Here is a 21,325-nt window from a genome sequence, read left to right as displayed (position 1 = left end):
ATAACAGAAATGTTTATTGAATAGTAGTATGTTAGAAATACAATTCAATTAAAAAAAAAACTCACAGAAAAAGCAGCATGTTTGTCTCCTTCCTTTAAGACATAATCTTTCAAAAATCATCACCATAGACCAGAAACACTGCAGGCGCTCTGCTCTGATTATTCCTACTGCTCCCATATCACCCAGAAAACAAGATGAAACTCAGAAAATTAAATAAAAGTAAAAAACAATAAAGCTCAATGTAGGTGTCAATTGACTTTATGTAGCGATATTAAGGCAAGGCAAATTTATTAAGTTAAACAAATCAACCAGCCAGCCACCGACTTTAGAGTTAGGAGTATATTTTTGTTACTAGACAACAAAGTTTCTGGATAAATTGCTGGACTTGGTCTGTGGCTTGCTGTAACTAAAAAGTTGGTAGTAATCAGTAATGTGTAGTCAGAGTAAAGCTGTAATCAGAGTACTTGGGTAATGTGATTACTCTGATTACACAGGTAATCTGATTGCACCACTACTCTCATAACTAGGTACGATGCTTGGAATCAATTATTGTAATCAAATTACTCAGGTAATCAGTGTACCTGGGTAAAACTGTAATAGAGTAAAGTACTTAGGTAATAAGATTACTAGATAATCTGAGTACTTGGGTAATCAGAGTAATACAGTAATCAGAGTACTCATATAATCAGATTACCTATGTAATCAAGTACCTATGTAATGAGAGTAGTGGTGCAATCATATTACTTGTGTAATCATAGCAGGAAAAACAAAAACAAGACTAAAAATAATACACACAGTTACAGATCCGAGTGAATGACTTTATTTTCTCTGGAAATACTTCACATATATCAGACATTTTAGGATGATTCATACAGATATACGGTTAGTAGAGATAACTGACTTTATTTAACACTGATCCTACACACCCAGAAGTCACAATGAAAAATCTGCATTTACACTCTCAGCGTTCGGCTCCATATCAGCCCCTGATAAGCTCAGACAGGTATATATGATACTGTATCAGTGGATACATGTGCAGTTTTGCCATTTGAGTTGCTATCATGAAACTGACCATAAACATTAGAAAAAGGCCCAAAACGGATCACAATTTGTGGATTTTATTCATTTTTCCCCCTTAAAGGGATTTTTAGCGAGCATGCCCTGTCAGTTGGTCCACCTCTGTTCTGGTCCAGATCATCTCTCTTCACTCCTTCAGCCAGGTGAGCAGCTGAGGTGTGTAGTAGGTGATGATGATGTCAGCGCCTATATCAAAGAGCAAGGAGAAGCTATTAATATTAGCCAAATCCAGAGCAGAACTAACACTTAATTAAAGCTACATAGAAACTGGATGTAATTTTTCCCCTCACTTGGGCCCAGACCAGAAGACCAGATTGTTACTGACCCACAAGAAAGCAGATTTAATTACTGCTAGCCTAATCTATGAGAATAGTACATTATTAGATGTATATTTTCTAATATAAAAATATATATTAATTCAATTCAATTTTATTTATATAGCGCCAGATCACAACAGTCGCCTCAAGGCGCTTTATATTGGTAACTGGGGATTAGACCACACTGCATCAGACCCTGCAGCTCCTCCTGCGGGTGGTGGGCTAACCTCACACTTTCAGGCTGAGCACAGCCATGCCCAAGCTACAACGTGGAGTGTCTTCAAGCATCCACCCCGGGTTGGGTGGAAGAGATAGAGGTAGTGGCTGGGAATCTATTCTTAGAGTGCCGTACCAATGAAAGGACCCAAATAAGCAGCAGGTAATGGATGAAGAAAAGTAAATAAAGCTTTAAAATACATGTAGCAGTGTAACTTCTGTGCCTCCCTTTAGACTCACCCCTGCATGCTGCAGGTACTGCTGCTAGAGAGACAGGATGGGTGCTGTCAGTCTTTACCAGTTTACAAGAAATTCAAAGACTGCGTCAAGCTAAATGTGTTATCTGTATTCTGCTGTTACTTTAGCTTCCTCTTAATTTAGCTGACTGCTGTGGACTCATCCTGGTCCCTTTCACCACAGACTGCATCAACGTGAAAAGTAAGCAGCTAGCTAAATGAAAGAAAAATGATTCAGAGCAGCTTGTGATCATATTTTACAAGATGGTGAATATTAAACGTTCCTGTACAGAGATCACCTGCTTCTTATTTTTGCTCTGGGGTAAAAACCAGCCGTCATTTAAGGGTATTCACAAATTTAATAACTCTAAAAGTAAAAAGTATTGGCAGTGGCCTATTAGTAGATACTCCTATGGCATCAATCTGAAAGTCTTATGTCACACACTACACAAACTTTGGTGTTCACATTGCTCAAAACCCCATATACCTTTTACAGTTGAGGGGTAAAAAGTAAAGAGACCAAAAGTTATCAAAAGATAGTTAAACTATCGTTAAATCCCTTGAAATAAAGCTGAAAGTCTGTACTTCAGGCACATCTGGATGGGCTGATTTAAAATACACTGTGGTGGAGTACAAAGGAAAAAATAAACAGGTAAACTAGTGTCACTGCCAAAACACTTACTAGCCTAACTGTATCTACTGTTGTCTGAAAAAATAAAACATAAACAGAGGTTAAAAATAGCACCTGTAACATCAGACTGGGGCTTTAAAAGCGCAGTGTTCTGCACATTAAGAGGTTTTCTTTGAGGTAATTAAACACTGTCAGAGGGTCTCACCTGCCCTGCGGAACGCTGTCATGGCCTCCATCACAGCCGCTTTCAAGTCAAACGCTCCAGCCTGCGCGCCATGCCATATCATAGCAAACTCCCCAGACACATTGTACACTGCCAAGGGGTGAGTGGGGAACTGAGGCGAGGAAACCAAAGAACATTTAATATTTTAAAATGTTGCTAATTAACTGAAGGAATTTTAAGTATGCTTTATTTGAATTCTCCCACCCTCACTGGACTGGTACATGAAATATAGCTGCTCACCTTGTCTTTGACTTCCCTCATGATGTCCAGATATGGCAGACCCGGCTTCACCATCAGCATGTCCGCACCTTCTCTCACATCTCGCTCCTGCAGCACAGACCAACAGCTCAGGATACCCAACAAGTGTTTGAGTGTAAAAACTTTTTTGCCAAACAGATGTGTTCACAAATCATTTACCACAGCTCTGATGGCGAGCCCTCGCGCGCCAGGAGGCAGCTGATAGCAGCGTCTGTCCCCGAATGCAGGCTTCGACTGTGCAGCATCCCTGTATATGAACACAGCAAGGGGTGGGGTTAGGCCTCTTCTCAGTTCAAAGTGCGCCTTGACTGATCTGTTAACAATGCAGTTTGAAGTTCACTTACCTGAAGGGACCATAATAGCAAGAAGCAAACTTTGCACTGTAGCTCAGCACTGAAACCTGAAAACAAAGAAGAAAAAACAAAAAAAATTCAAGAAGATTTTATTTTATTACAGTTTTTGTCAAGAACCTTTTTTCCCACCTGATGACATAAAAAACTGTTGCATGGGGACAAAAACTGATGAAGAGTATTGACAATTTCGTAGATGAATAACAACAGGATGAAAACGGTCTGGAGAGACGAGAGCCAATCACAACTAATTAAGATGTGTAGGAAGGCGGGACGAGTTTGGAAGTGATCCAATCAGAAGTAATCTCATTGTGCAGAAAGGTCAGACGCGCACAATGTGATCAGCTCCTGACAAACAGGGTGGGAGTTCCCATGCTCCCCGTTCCTCATGGAAACATGACAAAATGTCAATGCTTGGGAGGAAGAGAAGAGTAGAAGTATGGACACATTTTGATTTGGTGTCAAGGAAAATAAGACTCTTGGTAAACCATGTGGCACAACTCTCTCTGGTAAACAAACGTTAACATTAGTCAAAGGAGCTTTCAAAGAAAAGCGTCTGGACTTCTTTAAGTTGCTTGAAGACGTTTCACCTCTCATCAGAGAAGCTTCTTCAGTTCTAAGGTCAAATGGCGGAGAGTCCCAGAGTTCCTTCTTTTCTTGTATTGTGAGGTTGGACGGAGGGAGAGGCCTCTACATCAGAGAGACCAAACAGCCACTTCAGAAGCGCATGGCACAACACAGAAGAGCCACCTCCACAGGACAAGACTCAGCAGTCCATCTGCATCTTAAGGATAAAGGACACTCTTTCGAAGATGCCAATGTTCACATTTTGGACAGAGAGGACAGATGGTTTGAAAGAGGAATGAAAGAAGCCATCTATGTCCACTGTGAGCGACCAAAGATGGTCGCTCACAGTGGGGTTTACGACACAAACTGTCTACCATCTATAATCCAGTTTTGAGATCCCTCCCCAGACGCCTTAACGCTCACTCACACCCTGGGCCATCTGACCTCAGGAAATCGCATGATAAGGTGGGGCCAGGTTTCACAATGAACTCACCCGAAACCTTGGCTGATTGTGACCCACACCCAGTTTCACACCTTGGCTCATGTGATTAGAGGACCATCAGGGGGTCCTTCTGTCCCTCTTTGGGGGGATACTCCCACTGGGATTAAATCTGGGACTCCCCACCATTTGACCTTAGAACTGAAGAAGCTTCTCTGATGAGAGGTGAAACGTCTTCAAGCAACTTAAAGAAGTCCAGACGCTTTCTTTGCAAGCTCCTTTGACTACGATGACCTGGATGACTGAGAACCTTCACAGACAAACTTTAACATTCAATTCTTGGATGTAGTCTACTATAACTCATATGATATTTAGTCAACTAAAACTAAAAGAATTTAGATGCCTAAATAATGACTAAAAGGCACTGACTAAATCTGAATCACAATTTGCTGCCAAAATGAACACCATATAAAAATAACAATGACATAATCCAATTACCAGTCACTGTCTGTGTATCATGAGTGTAACACCAGCTCCTGCAGCTGATAAGAATGACTAAAAATAACTATTTGTTATGCAGAAGAGCATCTCTGCACAATAGCAGCAGAAGACCATACTGAGGCTACAGTTTGGACGGGTTCATCAAAATTGGACAATAGAAGAAGAATGTTGCCTGGCCTGATGAGTCTTGATTTATTCCTGGAGAATAAATCTGTTCTGAAATTCTCTGGAGGGAACATCATTCTCAGTTTTTAGCATTTTCCACATTCTTTCCCAATAGTAAAAGGTAGGATCGCAGGCGAATGGTTATACTTTGATGAGCCACACTATGAGACTAGGTCGCAGGTTTCTGAGTTGCATCTAAATATTAATAAAAGTTAATACATTTACCTTATTTCCCAAACCATTGGAAATCAGTGCTTGTTTTATGGCTCTAACTCTTCCATCCATCATATCAGAGGGAGCGATGATGTGACAACCTGCAGAGCAACATACAACGCGATGATTAGTGCACCAAATGTAGTCTAGTGTAGTGTGGCTTTAACTTTGCCTTACATTAATAAAATTAAAAAAAAAAAAAAAAAAAAAAGAGGAAAGGAGAGGATGAGGAGGCTTCCTCCAGTTTGTCACACTAATAAAACAAGCACAATCATGAAAAAACAAAGTAAAGAATTACCAGCACGAGCGTACGCCAGCGCTACTTCAGCCAAACGCAGACAGCTGGCATCATTGTTCAGTGCGCCATCATCATTCAGGATGCCTGCAAAGAAAAATAACAAATAAATAAATAATATGACAACACAAATATATGAACTTTAGGCTGCTTTACGAGGACAAGCCACTGACCACAGTGTCCGTGTGACGTGTAGGGACACAGACAGACATCACACGCCACCAGCAGCTCCGGGAACAAAGATCGGATTTTCTTGACTGCCAGTACCGCCGGTGTATCGTCGGTGTCGGCGCCTGAACCCCTCTCATCCTGAAGGAGGAAGCATGAGAGATCAGCGAGTCCAAGTGTGAGGGAACTGAGTCGTGTCAGTACAAATCTTCGGGCAGTAACAACCAGCTATAGCAAGATGTCAGGCTTTCCAGAAAGCTTCTGGCTTCAGGAATTTGCTCCCATTCAGGCACAAAATATCAGCGAAGTGAATCCAGTCTAATCATTTCCAACAGAAACTTTTCACTGATGAACTTTTAACAAATGACTTAAAAAGTCTACCTGGAGGTTTTTAGATCTTCATACCTTTGCTATTTTAGCCGGGACACCAAAAATCAGCACACACTTCAAGCCATTATCCACAAGTGGACGCAACATTCCCTCCAGCTTGTTCACTCCATATCTGCAGGTACAAATATAATGACAATCCATCAAGCGGTGCAGCTCCGTAGTTTAGCAAAGTCATATTAAAACATTTTTTGACAGATTGCTGAGCGCTGTGTACCACATAAAATCGGTTCGCGGTCAGTAAGCACAACCAGAATTCATACATAAGGGTATGGGCTCAAAATGTGGTCATAAATATTTTGTATGTGTAAAAAAGATTTGTGTGTGCGTAAAAAAGATTTGCGTGCGCGTAAAAGAGATTTGTGTGTGCGTAAAAAAAGATTTGTGTGTGTGTAAAAAAAGATTTGTGTGTGTGTAAAAAAGATTTGTGTGTGTGTAAAAAAGATTTGTGTGTGTGTAAAAAAGATTTGTGTGTGGAAAAAAACCCCTGCAAGTTACAAGTACGAATTTTGACACTATTTTTCTTCCCTTCATCTGATTGGTCAATGTCATGTCAATCACAAATGTAACAATCCAATCAGAGAACAGATGGGTTTGGCTGTCGAGGGGCGCTTTTTTGAACTGCAGGTCCTTGAAGGGTGATACAGTTTGAAGCTGGAGGATCGCTATATAAATATCCGATAGCAGCTAGGTCCCCTAACTTTCAGTAGCTATTGAAAGGAAAAAGTTGTGGTATATCAGTGGTTAGAAATACCATTATTACTTTAGGATTAGTTTAATACAAAGTCAGGGCTGACCCAGGACCATTGCTGTGAGTCACAGTGCGCAGCATAAAAGTCCTTTCACATCGGACACAGGATGTGCTGCTAATGCTAATTGCTAACTAAAAGCAAAGGATCCAGAATTTGTTGCTGGCTGCTGGGCTCTGTGCGTTTTTGCAGCAGCTCTACCTGTACTAGATACACCTGCTCCTTGTCTTTTCTATCTCTGACTTTATGTCCTCTACAAGAGTTTGGTTTTTTTTGCTGGTTCTTCAAATGTTCAATAAAAACATGTATGCTAATTCATAACGAAGAAAGCTTTGTAATGAAGACTGTCATTTCCAAAACACTGCCCCCCCCCTGCGGTCCGCAGCGCTGTTGAAAAGGCTGTGGAAGTCCCTGTATTAAACACGTAGTCCTGTGACACAAAAATCACCAAACTCGGACTGTTTTCCTTCGTGGTGATGAAGGAAAACGCTGGGTTGGCATGTAAAAGGGCATTTATTCCCTTCAAAGACCTGCAGTTCAAAAAAAGCGCCCCTCGACAGCCAAACCCATCTGTTCTCTGATTGGATTGTTACATTTGTGATTGACATGACATTCACCAATCAGATGAAAGGAAGAAAAATAGGGTCAAAATCCGTACTTGTAACTTGCAGGGGTTTTTTTCTAAGTCCACACACAAATCTTTTTTTACACACACACAAATCTTTTTTTTACACACACACAAATCTTTTTTTACACACACACAAATCTTTTTTTACACACACACAAATCTTTTTTACGCACACAAATTCTTTTTACACATACAAAATATTTATGACCACATTTTGAGCCCATAATAAGGCGCACTGTCGAGTTTTGAGAAAATGAAAGGATTTTAGGCCGTGCAGCCCCTCCGGGCTGCATGTCGTTAGCGCGGTTAGCTCGCTAACACGTTGACGCCGTCCAGCCCCACGCACGGGGCTATCCGCGGTAACTCGCTAACGGAGATTTTCCGCTTTCATCTTGTCATTGCCTGCAGGTGAAGCTATGGGGGAGGGGGAGTTGTGTTCAGTGAAGGAGAGTCGAGGCCGAGTAACGTTGCGTAGAGACAAAAGTGGACGAAAGAGAGGCAAACCTGCGGCTCCACACAACGTAACATAGACTATATCGATATAAACGATATTGTCACATCTTATATCTCGTATGAAAATATATCGATATTTAAAAAAAAAAAAAAACTCGATGTATCGCCCAGCCCTATCACAGGGTACAGGAATGTTTTCATGTGATTCATCAGTGTGACTTGAATTGGTTCTTAGTTTCATGCACAAAAGGAATTGTATATTTGGTTCAACTGAAGCCTTCAGTGAGTTTTTAGGACAGCCCGGTAATGAATTACGATAGTCCAGACTAGAAGTAATAAACGTGTGAACTCATTTCTGAGACAGGAGGTTTCTAATTTTAGAGATATTGCACAAATGCAAGAAAGCAGTCCTACAGAGATGCTTAATACGCACACTGAAGGAAATATTGTGGTCAAAAATGGCTCCAAGACTACACAGTGTTACTCGAGGCCAAGGTCACGCCATCTGACATATCTGGTTTGACATGATGTTTCTGAATTTTTTTTTTTTTAAGGGCCCAATACAAAAACCTCAGTTTTATCTGAATTTAGAAACAGGAAATTAGAGATCATCCAAGACTTTATGTCATCAACACGCCATTTCTGCAGTTTAAGTAATTGGTGTTTGTGATCTGGTCTGTCATTTGGATTTCATGGAACCCAAATGACACACCAATTACACACTAGAAACCAGAATGAATTTCATTACATTCTGTATATGTGCAAACATTAATATTTACATGGTAAACAGATATTTTAATAAATTTTCCATTTCTATGTCTTGTTACCAAGACGCTCCAAAAAATGTAAGTAGAGGTTTTCATTTTGGGAGGTACAGGTCTAACGATTCTCGTCTTATCTCGGTCCAGGTCCAGTGTTTGGCTCTGGCTCCGCCCTTCCTGACTATTTTTATCTGGAGACTACACCCTCAGTGGTTTCACAACTGCAGGGTGACACCATACCCCATGTGATTTTTGTTAAAATGAACACTTCTATAATGTAATTATTCTTTTTTCAATAGGTTTTTAAGCTGTTCTGAAAGTGGGTGCTGCAGCTGTGAAGACTTGATGCTATTGATGGCTGTGGACCTTACCTGGCTTGTCCCGGCAGGCTGCCGATGGGCTCTACTGCATCTGCACCATCTCTGCAGCAAAGAAGGCCACATAACAAGAGTGAGAAGATTTAAATGTACTGACCTAAACTTCTTCTGGTCAACCCCAAGTCATTTTAAGACTTACGTAACAAAGATTGGGTAGATAAGATTGTCAGGTCTTAAATCGGCAATGCAGGTCTGCCAGTATCTTAGGGTTGGGTGGAAGTAGCCACTGTGGAGGATTGATTCTGCAGGCGTCTGCATCTTTACACGGAAACAGGGAAACCATCAATGACAAAGATCCAAAATATTCCCTCTCTGTCACACATTTGCCCATCAGCTCGGTGACCGTTAACACTGATCAAGCATGCATGGAGTTGCTTCTTCAAACAGCAGCTCGGCTCAATCCAACTGCAGAGTCAACAACCCACAGCTGCCTCCGAAATGTTATCTTAATAGACTGAACCAGCTTTTCACCACAAGATCTTAGGGTTATGTTACGGTCTTGTAACTGCCATGCAGACTTGGCCTGACAGGACTACCTACAAGAAATGAGCCAATAATCCCTTTTTCATTACTCTTAATCGTTTTATTACATTTATTGTTATATATTCAAAAAAAATACATGTGTTCCTTTTGAATGTTTAATTCTTCTTAGTATATTTCTAACTTAACCTGAATTATAAGACCCCTCCTAAGCAGTAGGTCTGTAAATGGGGTCTAAAATGAAAAATTTGATTTTCCAAAATTATCGTCTTATAATAAGAGTACTATGAAGAAACTGCAGAATTTTGTTTCTTCAGATCATCTACTGATAAATTGTACCACAAAATATAAAATTATCATGTTTGCTCAATCAAAAATGTAAGTACAGGTTTTCATTTTGGGAGGTACAGGTCTTTTTGAAAGAAAGAAAGAAAGAAAGAAAGAAAGAAAGAAAGAAAGAAAGCAAACTGATATTGATATATGAAGCTAAAATTTCACAGCAAGTATTATTTATGTGCAAACTTTGGACCACAAAATTTTAGGAAAATCTAGGATGTAAAAATGTAATGATTTCAGAAAGAATAACTCCACAGTAGGAAGCGCATAGTGGCATCTTAACACAGTTACTAAATATTTTCTAACCTTGTTTATGATCAAAGTGAGAACCGCAAAGGCCAAAAAACACTTTAAATGAGACGTCATTCTTCTCTGAACTTTAATTCAAGCTTTTCATTGAGCAGGTACTCTTCTTCACGTTTAGTTAGAAAATATAGTTTTTACTGACTGGGGAACTACAGAAATCATCGCTAACCGCAGCTAATGTCATAAATATATTATAGTTGTTTTAAAAAACATGAAAAAAGAGCAGACGTTAAAATACACCAATAAACTCACCTCTCAAGACAACAGCTTCTCACTTCTCCGTACTGAAGTCGACTGACATTGTGTCCTTCTTCGGTGGTGTCGATTTTAGTTTTATGCTATCGCCACCTATCGACTGCAGTTCTGCTTGTAATAAGGTTGTCTAATATAATTATACTTTTAATTTTTTAGAAAAAAAATAATACAAATAATTGCTATTCATGTATCTGTAACAGTTTGATATATCTTTGGGCATTTTTCAACAATATATAAATAAACGCAAAAAAACCCAAAACAAATTATCCTTTAAGGGCCACCGTATCAGCCTGTGGGGTGGGGGTAGTGTTCTCGCGATATCTCTCAGCAGCAAGAAAATAGCAGAAGGTACAATGCTAACAGCTTGTTAGCCTCGGTGATTTCTAAAATTTCAGACATCTAGTGTGATGAAGAAGAAGACTCGCATTTGTTTCTAAGGTAAATAAAAGTGTTATACTGAAACACGTCTTGTGTATGTAAACAAGCGCACTGTTAGTAATTAGAAGCTCAGTATAATTTCTAGCTAACTGGCTATTAGCTTAAATTGAAGCTATCTTCGTGATTGCCGCTGGATTCTCTGTATTAAACACTATTTTTTGCAGTTACTCTCGCGTCAGACGTGTTTACCTCACTCAGAGCGGTAGGGCTGAGATTAATAAGAATAGTTATGGAGCTGTCAAGGTCTGGAAATCAGGAGGGAGTGGACGTCAGTGACGTTTAATCAACAGCCTTGTATCTACAAAATATGGGTGTTTTTGGGGGCCCTGAGCATTCAAAAAAAGACTACGAGTAAACAATAAAGTGTAATAAAAATCATGTACACTTTTAAAAAATATATTTAAAACACATTGTAAAATCAATAAATGACAATAAAACAATGCATACACAAATAATAGTTTAAAAAGAAAATCATATGTTATTAACGCTACTATTGCTGAATAATCATAATTACACATTTTTAAAAATATGAGTGTGTGTGTGCGTGGAGGATAAATAAGTAAAAGTTCCAAAATAATACAAATCTGCTTGTTCAACTGTGCTGGGTGATCCTGTTATCAGTTTTGATGAGTGAAGCACAGTATGTTTTGAAATACACAAAAGGGTTTATTTCTGATAAATTCATTCAGGGATATATTGCAATGAAGCTACATGGAAATACAAAGCATGTATACAGAGAGAGAAGTATTTTGGAAGAGTCAGTATTTGGTGTGACCACCTTTATTCTTCAACACACTCTGAACTCTCTTAAGCATGTTTCTTTAAGTGCAACTACAGTACTGTGCAAAAATCTCGAGCTACCCCTCATTTCTTTACATTTTAAAATGCACCAGTTAATTGAAAAATGTGCAAACACAAATGGAAATACGGTGTGTATATTAGGCAGCAAGTAATATATGCATCAAATGAAGGGCCAAATGTGTCAGGCCTTTGGTTAAAAAATTTCCTCTTAAGGGAATTACTTACAGATACTGTTTATCTGCTGTAGATCGCTTTTTAGGCCTACGACGGCTTCACTTATCCAGATTTCTTTCAATTTTTTTTTTTTTATTAAAAGGACACACTGCACAGGAAGCCAAGATTTGCCAGGTTTTTGGATAATTTGGGAATCAACTTGTGGGTCCCAAAATACAATTTTGAACTTGTCAAATTTTGTGTTGTTGTCAGGTCTTGTTTTGTTTTTGTTTGTTTTTTTGAAAGATGAAAGTTAAAATTCTTATTTTAACTTATGTGTAGGCTCACCGGTTCATCCTTAGTTAGGATTAGGTGAGGTTAGGTCAGTGTATGAGTGGCTTATCATTAAAACAAAAAGCATTCCTCTGAAAATGACCAGGTACAAGATTTGAAAATGGAAAAAGCAACCAATATCCAAATGAAAACTTTGAAAGACCTGGAGTGGTGTTGCTCTTGACCACTAGAAGAAAATGACATCCTTAAAACAAAATATAAAGGATTGAGGGGTGGCTCTAGACTTTTGCACAGTACTATATGTCTGTAACAAATTAAAAACTGTGCCAACACTGTGGCTAAGAGTTGAAATTGTGTAGTTTAGTCTGTAAAATGTAAACAAATGTTTAAAAATAAGGTGGTAAACTAATTTAATGACAAAGCTATGATCATCATTAGCTTTTTCACTTCTATTGTCGTTCCCAGGGTGGATCTGAAGATGTAGCCTACAGTGTGCCACCTCTCCACCACCTAACCACTCCTGCCCTGGGATAATCAGCCCTCTGCCACCCTCACCCTGGAGTACTTTGACCTGCATCCAGGGCTGCCCTGTGTGTGACTTGGCCATCCACAGTCACTCCGTCCCCAACGTCCTTCGCCATGCTGTTCTCTCTTAGAGAGCTGGTCCAGTGGCTGGGCTTCGCGACCTTTGAACTCTTCCTCCACCTGCTGGCTCTGATGGTCTTCAGCATGTTGGTCGCCCTGCAAGTCGATGAGTTCACCGGGCTAAGCTGGTGGCTGGTGTTCGTCCCACTGTTTGCTGCAGACGGCCTCAGCACATACTTCACTGCCATCGTGTCCATCCGGCTTTACCAGGATAACGAGAAGCGCCTGGCAGTGCTGCGGCTCCTCTGGGTCCTAACGGTGCTCAGCCTGAAGCTGGTGTGTGAAGTTCTGCTGTGCCAGAAGCTGGCCCAGCAGGAGCAAGCCAAAGACCTGTGGTTCGGCCTCATCGTCTCGCCGCTTTTCATCCTCCTGCAGCTGCTCATGATACGAGCGTGCCGTGTCAACTGAGGAGGAGCTGAAGTGTTTCATCTAACTGACAACATAGAAGCAGAAAGCAGCTTTGGGTACATCCACACTAATAGGTTTGCATTTTAAAATGTTCTCACTACTCCAGCATTTAAAGACCCCTAAACTATGCGAGACTGCCCTCGTATATTTTATCCCTTCCTGCGTACAAAACATTAAATACAACTAACATGTGTTGAATAGCCTATTAAAATAGATACATTATAATGAGACAAAAAAAGAAGAAATCCACAAGACCAGCACAGTTAATAAAAAAGTGAAATAAAATCTAAAAGCCCAGCGAATAACATCGAATACAATTAGCATAGAAATGAGAGGGGAATGAAATCCAGAAAATAAATACGGAGTACACGGGATAAAGACTTCAGGATGATATTGTTGGGGCAAAGTCCTCTGCTGCCTGTATGTCAAGATTTTGTGTTGTAGTCTGGACGGGCAGAAACCGAAACTTCTGAAAGTGCTGATGCAGACGCTAACATTTCTCATAGGGCCACAAAAAGGAAGTGAGAACACTGTAGCTCGACTTGGAAACCATTTATGATTGCATTCTTTATGTTTGTGAAAAGTATGACTTAATTTTTAGCCGTTGCCAAGGCTTCCTCATATGTTTCACTTTATCACAAATCCCACAAGTTACTTTCAACATCAGTTCTACCCACAGGAAAAAAACATATAAAAGATGAATGTAGCTTCTGGGTCTTAAAAAAACAAAAAAAGTGAAGCTAGTGCTAAAGTGCCTTAAATCTGCCACCAGGGGGCAATTCCTTTTGGTTTCAAAATGACTTCTAATTATATAAAAGCCTGTGGGAACACATCACTTGACTCCCTTGCCCTGTGACGCATGCATTTATTTGTTAAATTGGTAGTTACAGGTCTTAATAAATAAAACATAAAGGTAATTTTCTAATCTTTGGTCATTATTGGGTCAGAAATGTGTTAACCAGTGAGCTTGTGGCATTCCTGTTTCTCAGTCAGATCCAAACTTCTTAAAACGCAAGTATTGTGACAGACCTCAAAGCATAATAACAGAACTTCACTAACCAACAGGTGAAGTCACAGTGGCTACATCTATCTTTTATAGACAGTTTATGCTTCCACTTTGTTGTGAGTCCAAGTAAACAAGCCTGTCTTTGCGCTCTGTCACTGCTGTTCTTCCCCCATAGTCTTTTGCATAAGATTTGTTTCATCTTTTCACTGGCTCAAGCACACACATTAGTTCTTAGTCTTCACCATTAAGAAAAATCCCTATTTCCATTAAAAATAAATACTAATAATAATAATAAAAATCGTATCATCTCATTAATCTCCCGTTGTTGTCCAGACTGCACAAGTGAAACATGTTGGTTTGGACATGGACATTTTCTGGTTTAAAATACAAACATGTTAGTGTGGGTGTAGCCTTCATCTGCCATTAGAGATTTTAAAGCATAACCATTTTTCATTTTTATTTTTGTTTTCTTTGGTTCATTGGCGCACCCCCCCCCCAAAAAAAAAAAAAGAAAAGAAAAAAAGAGCGTTTCACATTTCAGGAAACACGCAGTTAATTTCTAATTGCTTTAACATGCATAATAAGGTTTTGTGATACATTTGAAAGAGCTTGTATTTGGACCATAGTGGCACATCTGCACTGATCAGTCAGTGGTAGAAAATTTACTCCAGAGGTATCGCTCTAATGCACTGTGCACTCAATGTTAAAGCAGCAAAGCCCCAGGTAACCTTTTTGAGCAACTTTCATGACGTTGCTGCAGCTTTATTGATTGCTGTTTCCCTACTTGGACTGAGAAACTGCTTGCCAGCAAAAATGTGTTTAGGATTTTAATCTGACTATGTCGTGTGTGTTCATCAAACTCCATCACAGAGAAGTGGTTTGGACTTGGTAAAAAGCTGGATGTGAAAACTGTCGGGACTCAGAGGGGATTGTTTTACACATCATCCCTAAAAAAAACAAACAAACTGCTGTTTACTTTGACAACATGTAATGTGTTTAGTCTATTTTGAGTCCTTTGCTGTCTGTGTAGTGCATCTATTTAAGGCCTCACTTTAGGGTAAATCCTGATGTGAAATTCTGTGTATATGTTGATTTTTTTTTCTTTTTAAAAAAAATAAATTAAAATGTTATTTATGTTCATTTTTTTCTGTGCCACCTTTTTATTGTCATCTGTATATACATGTAAATAAAATAACATTTAATGGTTGTCCATTAAATGTTTTGAGTCTGTTCTCTCTGTCCACAATGGGGCGCTAGTTCGTGGGGTAAAAGACTAAACATTTATGTCACCGCATAATTAAGTCAAATGCAGCCATTTTTTTCTGCATATAGAAATCAAACAAGTATGACTTTTGTTTTTTCTTAAGCAGTTTTAATAATTGGGACTTCATCTACCTAACCATGGCACTGTTAACACTGACCTACATCGTAGGATATGTTTGTACATCATCCATTTTCTTCTCATTCAGGGCCTCAGGGTGCCTATCCCAGCTATGACAGGGTACAGGGTCACTAATCAAGCTAATTCTCCATCAGATGCTTTTGGACTTAGAGCACAGAAAACCTGCTCAAGCACAGGGAGAACCCAGCCTGGAACCCATCCTTAAAGCAAACATCACATCTTTAGTGCTCTGTAGTGTAATGTGTATTCTAATGTTTAAAATTATTTCTATTAGATTTGATGATAACAATATGGGAAGCTTCTCTACAGGTGAACAAAAGCATAATATCCGGCTGCATACCAGTTCGGTGTGGTGTTCCTGATTAAAGCTGGAACTGTTTCCAGAATGGTCTCTGCAAATTATAGAAAATCTCTTTCTGAAGCTGATCTGCAGAACAATGTGGAAAAATTCCTGGTTTGCAGATTTTCCAAGTTTAAAATGTATATACATTTAAAAATAATTAAAGGAACGTATTTATGGCTGCATACGCTTGATATACTTTACATTTTAAAATAAAGATAAATAAAATACCAAATATTATGAAGGTTTTATGTCCTTCTTTTGTTTAGTTTTTTCTCTGCATCTTTCGGTCCTGCTTCAAAGGGGAAATAAGGCACACTCTTCGCCCTCTTCAGCCCTGCTCTTCTTAATTATTGCCCCGCGATGAATGTTTTATGAGCTACAGTAATCTCTTGTAGTACCCAAGAATAGCCCTCTTAGTGCTGATTCATGTGCAGCAGACTCTTTCCCAGCTCATCTGATCGCTGCACGCGGATTATCGACAGGTGGTATCACCGGCAAATGCTGAATGAACCGAGGTTAAGTGTATTTAACACTCCGACATCGCAACCAAAACCATTTAGAATAACCTGATTCCTATCCAGTGAGACTGGGGATAAAAACTGTGGAAAAACCACAAAAAGAATTATTTTGAACACTACTGGGACATAATAGGTGGTAAAGTTTAAGAAATGTTCCCCATTTAGTAAATACAACAAAGGTAAATTAGGGTTTTAATTCAATTTTAACAACAATAATAATGTGTAGTGGTTATAATTCTACTGTGTTATGTAAACGACATTTTTGTTGTGATTAACTACAAATTAAACAGCGTTTTTGTAATTAAACAGCAACAAAATTTATATTTAATCACATATTGTAAAAATATCTTGAACTTGAACGCAGCACTTTTGATTGGCAGGCCTAATTTGCTCCGTCAACAATAGAAACGGGAGGGAGGGGGCGTGCCCAGAGCACACAGATACCAATCACAGACGCTCGGGCTGCCGCTGAGGGGGCGGAGCCGCGTTCAGGGTCCTTTGGGGAGAAAGGGAGCCAGACAGTGTGACAGCAGAGGGAGAGGAGAGAGAGAAGAAAAAAGGGATGTGTGTGAGTGTGCGGTGATCGGTGCTGCAGGTACAGTCACAGCCGGAGATACAGCTTCAAGAGCCGCACCGGACCGCGGCAAGACCGCCTCGGAGCCTGCCTGCCTCTCTCTCTCCTCCTCATTTCTTCCAGTAACAACCCTCCGCGATGTCTGGCGGAGGAGAGGTTCGCGTCCTCCGCCAAGAGGGCGGCCAAGAGAGCCCGAGGATGCCGGCCTGGAAGCGAGAAATCCTGGAGAGGAGGAAGGCGAAAGGCGGCGGCGGGGCTGGGGGAACCGGTGCTCCGGAGGCTAGCCCCGGGGGAGCGGGCCCGCAGCGGGTAAACGGCGAACTAACGGGGAATGTGAACGGAGGAGGTGGTGGCGCGACCGGGCGGAACTACACCATCACCCCGGCCACCCAGCACTTCTCCCACAACAAAGAGCCACAAGCGACGGCCGCGGCGACACCGAGGGAGGAGGGCAGACACGAGAGTCTGGTGCTGCAGGAGAGCCTGGGGCCGCTGGAGGAGAACCCGTTCATCAAGCTGGAGAAGGAGCGGAGGAGGCGGCAGGAGCAAGAAAACGCCACCCGCCCGGTCCAGCACATCCTGGAGCTGTACGGCAGTGTCCCCGGCATACGGACTATCCGAGCGGAGAACATCATCATCATCGAGTCGGACCCGGATTACTTTGCGGAAGGTGGAGGCGTGAAAAGCGAGTGCCAATGGCAGCAGAACGGTGTGAGTAGTTACAGCTCTCTAAACGACCTTCTGGACCGCAGAGGGAGTGCTGTTACCGAGATAAGAGCCAAGGAAGTCGTCATTTATGACACCACGTTAAGCAAGAGCGAGGAGAACCTGAGCACCCTGGGCCGTCCTGATCAGGAGGTCCCCTATAATACAGGTGACGGTCAAGGTAGGGTCAGCCGGATCCTCCAGAAGTTTGACAGCAACTATGGGAAGCTGCAGAAGAAGTCCCACAGCACAGAGAACCTCCTGGACCTGGATTGTAGTGCCAGCAGTAGGCCAAGACTCTGGCCCAAGACGCAGCCAGATCTGGTGCCAAAGCCCAGGCCGGGTCCACGGGTCAGCAGCCCGGGCAGTAGCCAGCCATCTTCGCCTGTCTTCCAGGGTCCCTGGTCTTCCAAACCAAAGCCACAGCCTGCCGTCTCTGGGCCGGGCAGCCCCCAGCGTTCACAGCCCGTGTCTTCCTTCCGTCAGCGCTTTGAGGAGAGTGGAGTCCACCGCAGCGCAGCCGTCACCCCCAGAGACGAGCCGGACAGGGGGACAAACAAGCCCACCAGGGAGAGAGACTGGGAGGCCGCTGAGGTGCCCCCCAAACCTAAGGTGCCATGCTCTCCGGAGACCCGCCGTGCCCGTGCCGAGGCCCCTTTGAGCCCTGTCTCATCCAAGGTGACCTGCTCCTCACACGAGTTTGAAATCCGTCCCGCTCCAAAGCCAGACCTCGCCCAGATTCCTGATGGCGACACCCAAGCACGGGCCCTCGCAAACCTTCGCCTCCAGTCCCGAAACTCCTTCACAGTGATCCCCAAGCGCCATTTGGCTGCCTCATCTTCAACAAGCAGCCCCATGGTGACACCTGGCCCCATCAAGTCCTCCCCCTCACACAGAGCAGCAGAGGTGTCCAAACCTGGAGTGCCAACCTCCCCCACCCTGTTAAAGAGGAAAGAGGAGGAGGAGAAGGAGGTGGAGAGGCCATCCAAACCTGAACCATCTCCTCTCACTGTTGCCACAAGTCCTGCTCCTTCTCTCTCTGAACCTTTATCTCCATCCCCTGCTCCCACTTCTCCGCCTGTCCTCTCTTCACCCCCCTCTTCTCCAGCTATCCCATCTTCACCTCCCTTCTCTCCCACCCAGTCAGTCTCTTCTCCAGTGCAACCTCCAGTGGATCAGCTGCCAGTAACAAACATTGACGACATCGAGGTGGAGCCCCCACCCCAGCGTGTCCCTGTTCCGAGCCCCTTGGTGCAGAGGAAAAAGGGGAACACATTCACTGTGGTGCCTAAACGTCGGGTGGAGTCTGACGCCCAGCTGAGCCCACCTGAGCCCCAGCAGGAAGCCCCGAGTGAAGCCCCGAGTGAAGCCCCTCCGGGGTCAACCCCTCCCCAGGCCCCCTACGCCCAGCTGGGTTCCCTGTTGAAGAAGCGCTACCCTGCTGTGGAGGAGATTGAAGTCATCGGCGGGTACCTCTCCCTTGCGAAGTCCTGCCTCTCCAAGACTGGCTCCACGGGCAAAAAGGTGAGATGAAACAATATATTTAATTATTTTTGTGGCTTGTTAAATGTGAATATTTGGTGATTTATAGCACTTTAACACTACACAATGCATTACAACAGGCCTGGGTACATGCATGCAAAAAGCAAGCAAATATGGGCTATTTATGAGCACATGGCCTTACACATGAATGCTTTACTTCATTACAATGATGCCGTGCTTGACACTGTGCAAACAACTGAGACAGTAACCTCTCTGCGAGACCATCAAATCATGGCCTCTGTTGCTGACACATGCAAGACAGATGTTTAATCAGCTGCAACCTGCCAAAAGTGTATATGAGCATACAGTTAAGTGCACAAATATTTGCATGGTGTAATTATGCAGCATTGTGGTGGATTTTTGGTTTATTTTGCTTTTTCAGCCTGTATCACTTGCATCCACATCTCTGTGGACCTCACATTTAGAGGTCCAGTGAACAGCTACTGAATACAAGTTCAGCACATCTCCAGATCTTTTATGTGCATAATTTTCTATTGAATTTAAGAGGGAGCAGGCCTCATCTGGCCATTAAGGTGTCTGTCCAAATTAAGTGGGGGACTGTGCAAAAAATGGCTGTAATTCCCAAATGGTTAATGCAATGCATTTGTGCTAAACTCCTCGAATCAAAACTGAAAGTGTGCATTTGCTTTTTAAGTGTACTGTGATGTTGTACAGAGGGAATACTGTCTGTATGAGCGGGGTATCTTCTTTTGGAATAACATTGCAGACTTGCAGTCAGTAGCCTCGAGATTCATTAACACAATGCTGGTTTTTATCTATGTTTTGGGTGTTATTTAGTTTTCCTTCTAGGACGTCGGGTTGTATTTTGCCTGTGTGTGCTTGTTTGCTGAAAATCTCTGGGGTTTGAACTCTTCATAGATCAATCAAACACACAAAGTACTAATATTATTGTTACCTTGCAATCTCATGCCTTGCAGCCTTCCCAGGAGACTTGCGCAAGTTTCATGTGATCTAAATTTAGCAGCTGAGCGTCACAAATGCAGGGGCCGCTGTGTGTGGGGTTTATTTTTTCTTCTCTTTTTTTCTGTGTGCGTTTCTTTTGCATCCTTACCAAACTGTGGTCACCTGAGTTTTATTTTGGAGGATTGTTTTCACCTTATCCTGACCGTTTTTGTCATGTTGGGCTCCTTTAAATGGCCCATCACTTGACCCGCTGCCAGCTTAAGTGGATTAAAAGCGTGTGTTTATGCAGTCACTTGGAACAACACGCTGTGGACTTCTGTCCAACAACAGCATGTTAGTGCGGCATTAGGTTAAATGGCCCTCCAAGCTTATTGACTGAACAGCTGTTCTCAGTTTTTTGTCCACTGTAGGTACAAATATATTGCTTCTTTTGCAAGAAGAGCTGAGATATTCCCAATCCTGCTCATGAATCATAATTAAATCATAGCACAGAGCATGTTGGAGGCATGTTCATGTCACATTAATGTATCTGGTGAACATCCTGCCTTGTTTTTAACAGTTTTAGGGGTTTAATTAAATTTGTGGCAGTGTTTCTATTTAATTTTGCAAGGTGCTGCAGGCTGCATCCAGAGTCTGTGTAATGTTAAGCGTGTTGGTGTTTATGTTGCTCGGGTATCTGCAATAAAGGGAGAAGGGAAGAGAGCCTGTGGCTTGAATTTGAATATTTTATTGATGTCTTGGTGGTTCAGATGCTGAGGAGGGGGTGTGGTATAGAACCTCAGCAGGATGTTACTTTTCACTGTTCTGCTTGGGGGGGGATTGTTTTTGTTTCAGCCCCTGAATATTTTTAGCCATTTGGCATGTCCTCGATGTAGGCCAGTGTTACAGCATCTCAGACGTCAGCCTGCAGGTGTGCTTCCTCGACCCGGTGAACTGTAATCTCTGCGAGTAAATCCAGCTACCTGTACAAGCAGGCCAAGAAACCTGAAGCTCACAACTCTACCGTGTGTTTTTTAGCATAATCGCTGCATGCTTGGTTAATTATGTTCATAGCCATCATAAGTATTTGCAGTCATGTAAAAGAGAATATTGGCTCCCTGTTAAATCCAGAGTTGAAGAGTCTGGTCCTAAAGACCTCAAACTATCATATTATCCTAACAAAGCACTTCATTCCCTCCATGCTG

The 21,325-nt window shown here is 41.9% G+C and overlaps 3 protein-coding genes across 3 annotated transcripts in view; 2 read left to right on the top strand and 1 right to left on the bottom strand.

The window, feature by feature from the left end:
- Positions 1–804: 804 nt before the first annotated feature.
- Positions 805–10,490, bottom strand: alad (aminolevulinate dehydratase). Its single transcript, XM_082542421.1, has 12 exons — positions 10,386–10,490; positions 9,151–9,269; positions 9,006–9,056; positions 6,062–6,158; positions 5,662–5,797; positions 5,492–5,575; positions 5,206–5,294; positions 3,303–3,358; positions 3,118–3,205; positions 2,941–3,027; positions 2,683–2,812; positions 805–1,263 (listed from the first exon to the last, which is right to left on the bottom strand). Exons 2-12 carry the CDS (start codon positions 9,267–9,269, stop codon positions 1,205–1,207), a joined length of 996 nt encoding a protein of 331 aa, XP_082398547.1. The 5' UTR covers positions 10,386–10,490; the 3' UTR covers positions 805–1,204.
- A 176-nt stretch (positions 10,491–10,666) lies between these two features.
- On the top strand, positions 10,667–14,624 carry tmem203 (transmembrane protein 203). Its single transcript, XM_082542422.1, has 2 exons — positions 10,667–10,826; positions 12,540–14,624. The coding sequence occupies exon 2, from the start codon at positions 12,714–12,716 to the stop codon at positions 13,125–13,127; it is 414 nt and encodes a 137-aa protein (XP_082398548.1). The 5' UTR covers positions 10,667–10,826; positions 12,540–12,713; the 3' UTR covers positions 13,128–14,624.
- A 2,239-nt stretch (positions 14,625–16,863) lies between these two features.
- Positions 16,864–21,325, top strand: part of tprn (taperin) — a 31,178-nt gene continuing 26,716 nt past the window's right edge. The window contains exon 1 of the mRNA XM_082542641.1: positions 16,864–19,199. Coding sequence (XP_082398767.1) covers positions 17,109–19,199 — 2,091 coding nt within the window. The 5' untranslated portion in view covers positions 16,864–17,108. The remainder of the gene's footprint in view (positions 19,200–21,325) is intronic.

Source organism: Aulonocara stuartgranti (genome assembly GCF_965226115.1).
Source record: "Aulonocara stuartgranti genome assembly, chromosome: 7".
Lineage (NCBI taxonomy): Eukaryota > Metazoa > Chordata > Actinopteri > Cichliformes > Cichlidae > Aulonocara > Aulonocara stuartgranti.
This window is presented reverse-complemented; position numbering and strand designations above follow the sequence as displayed.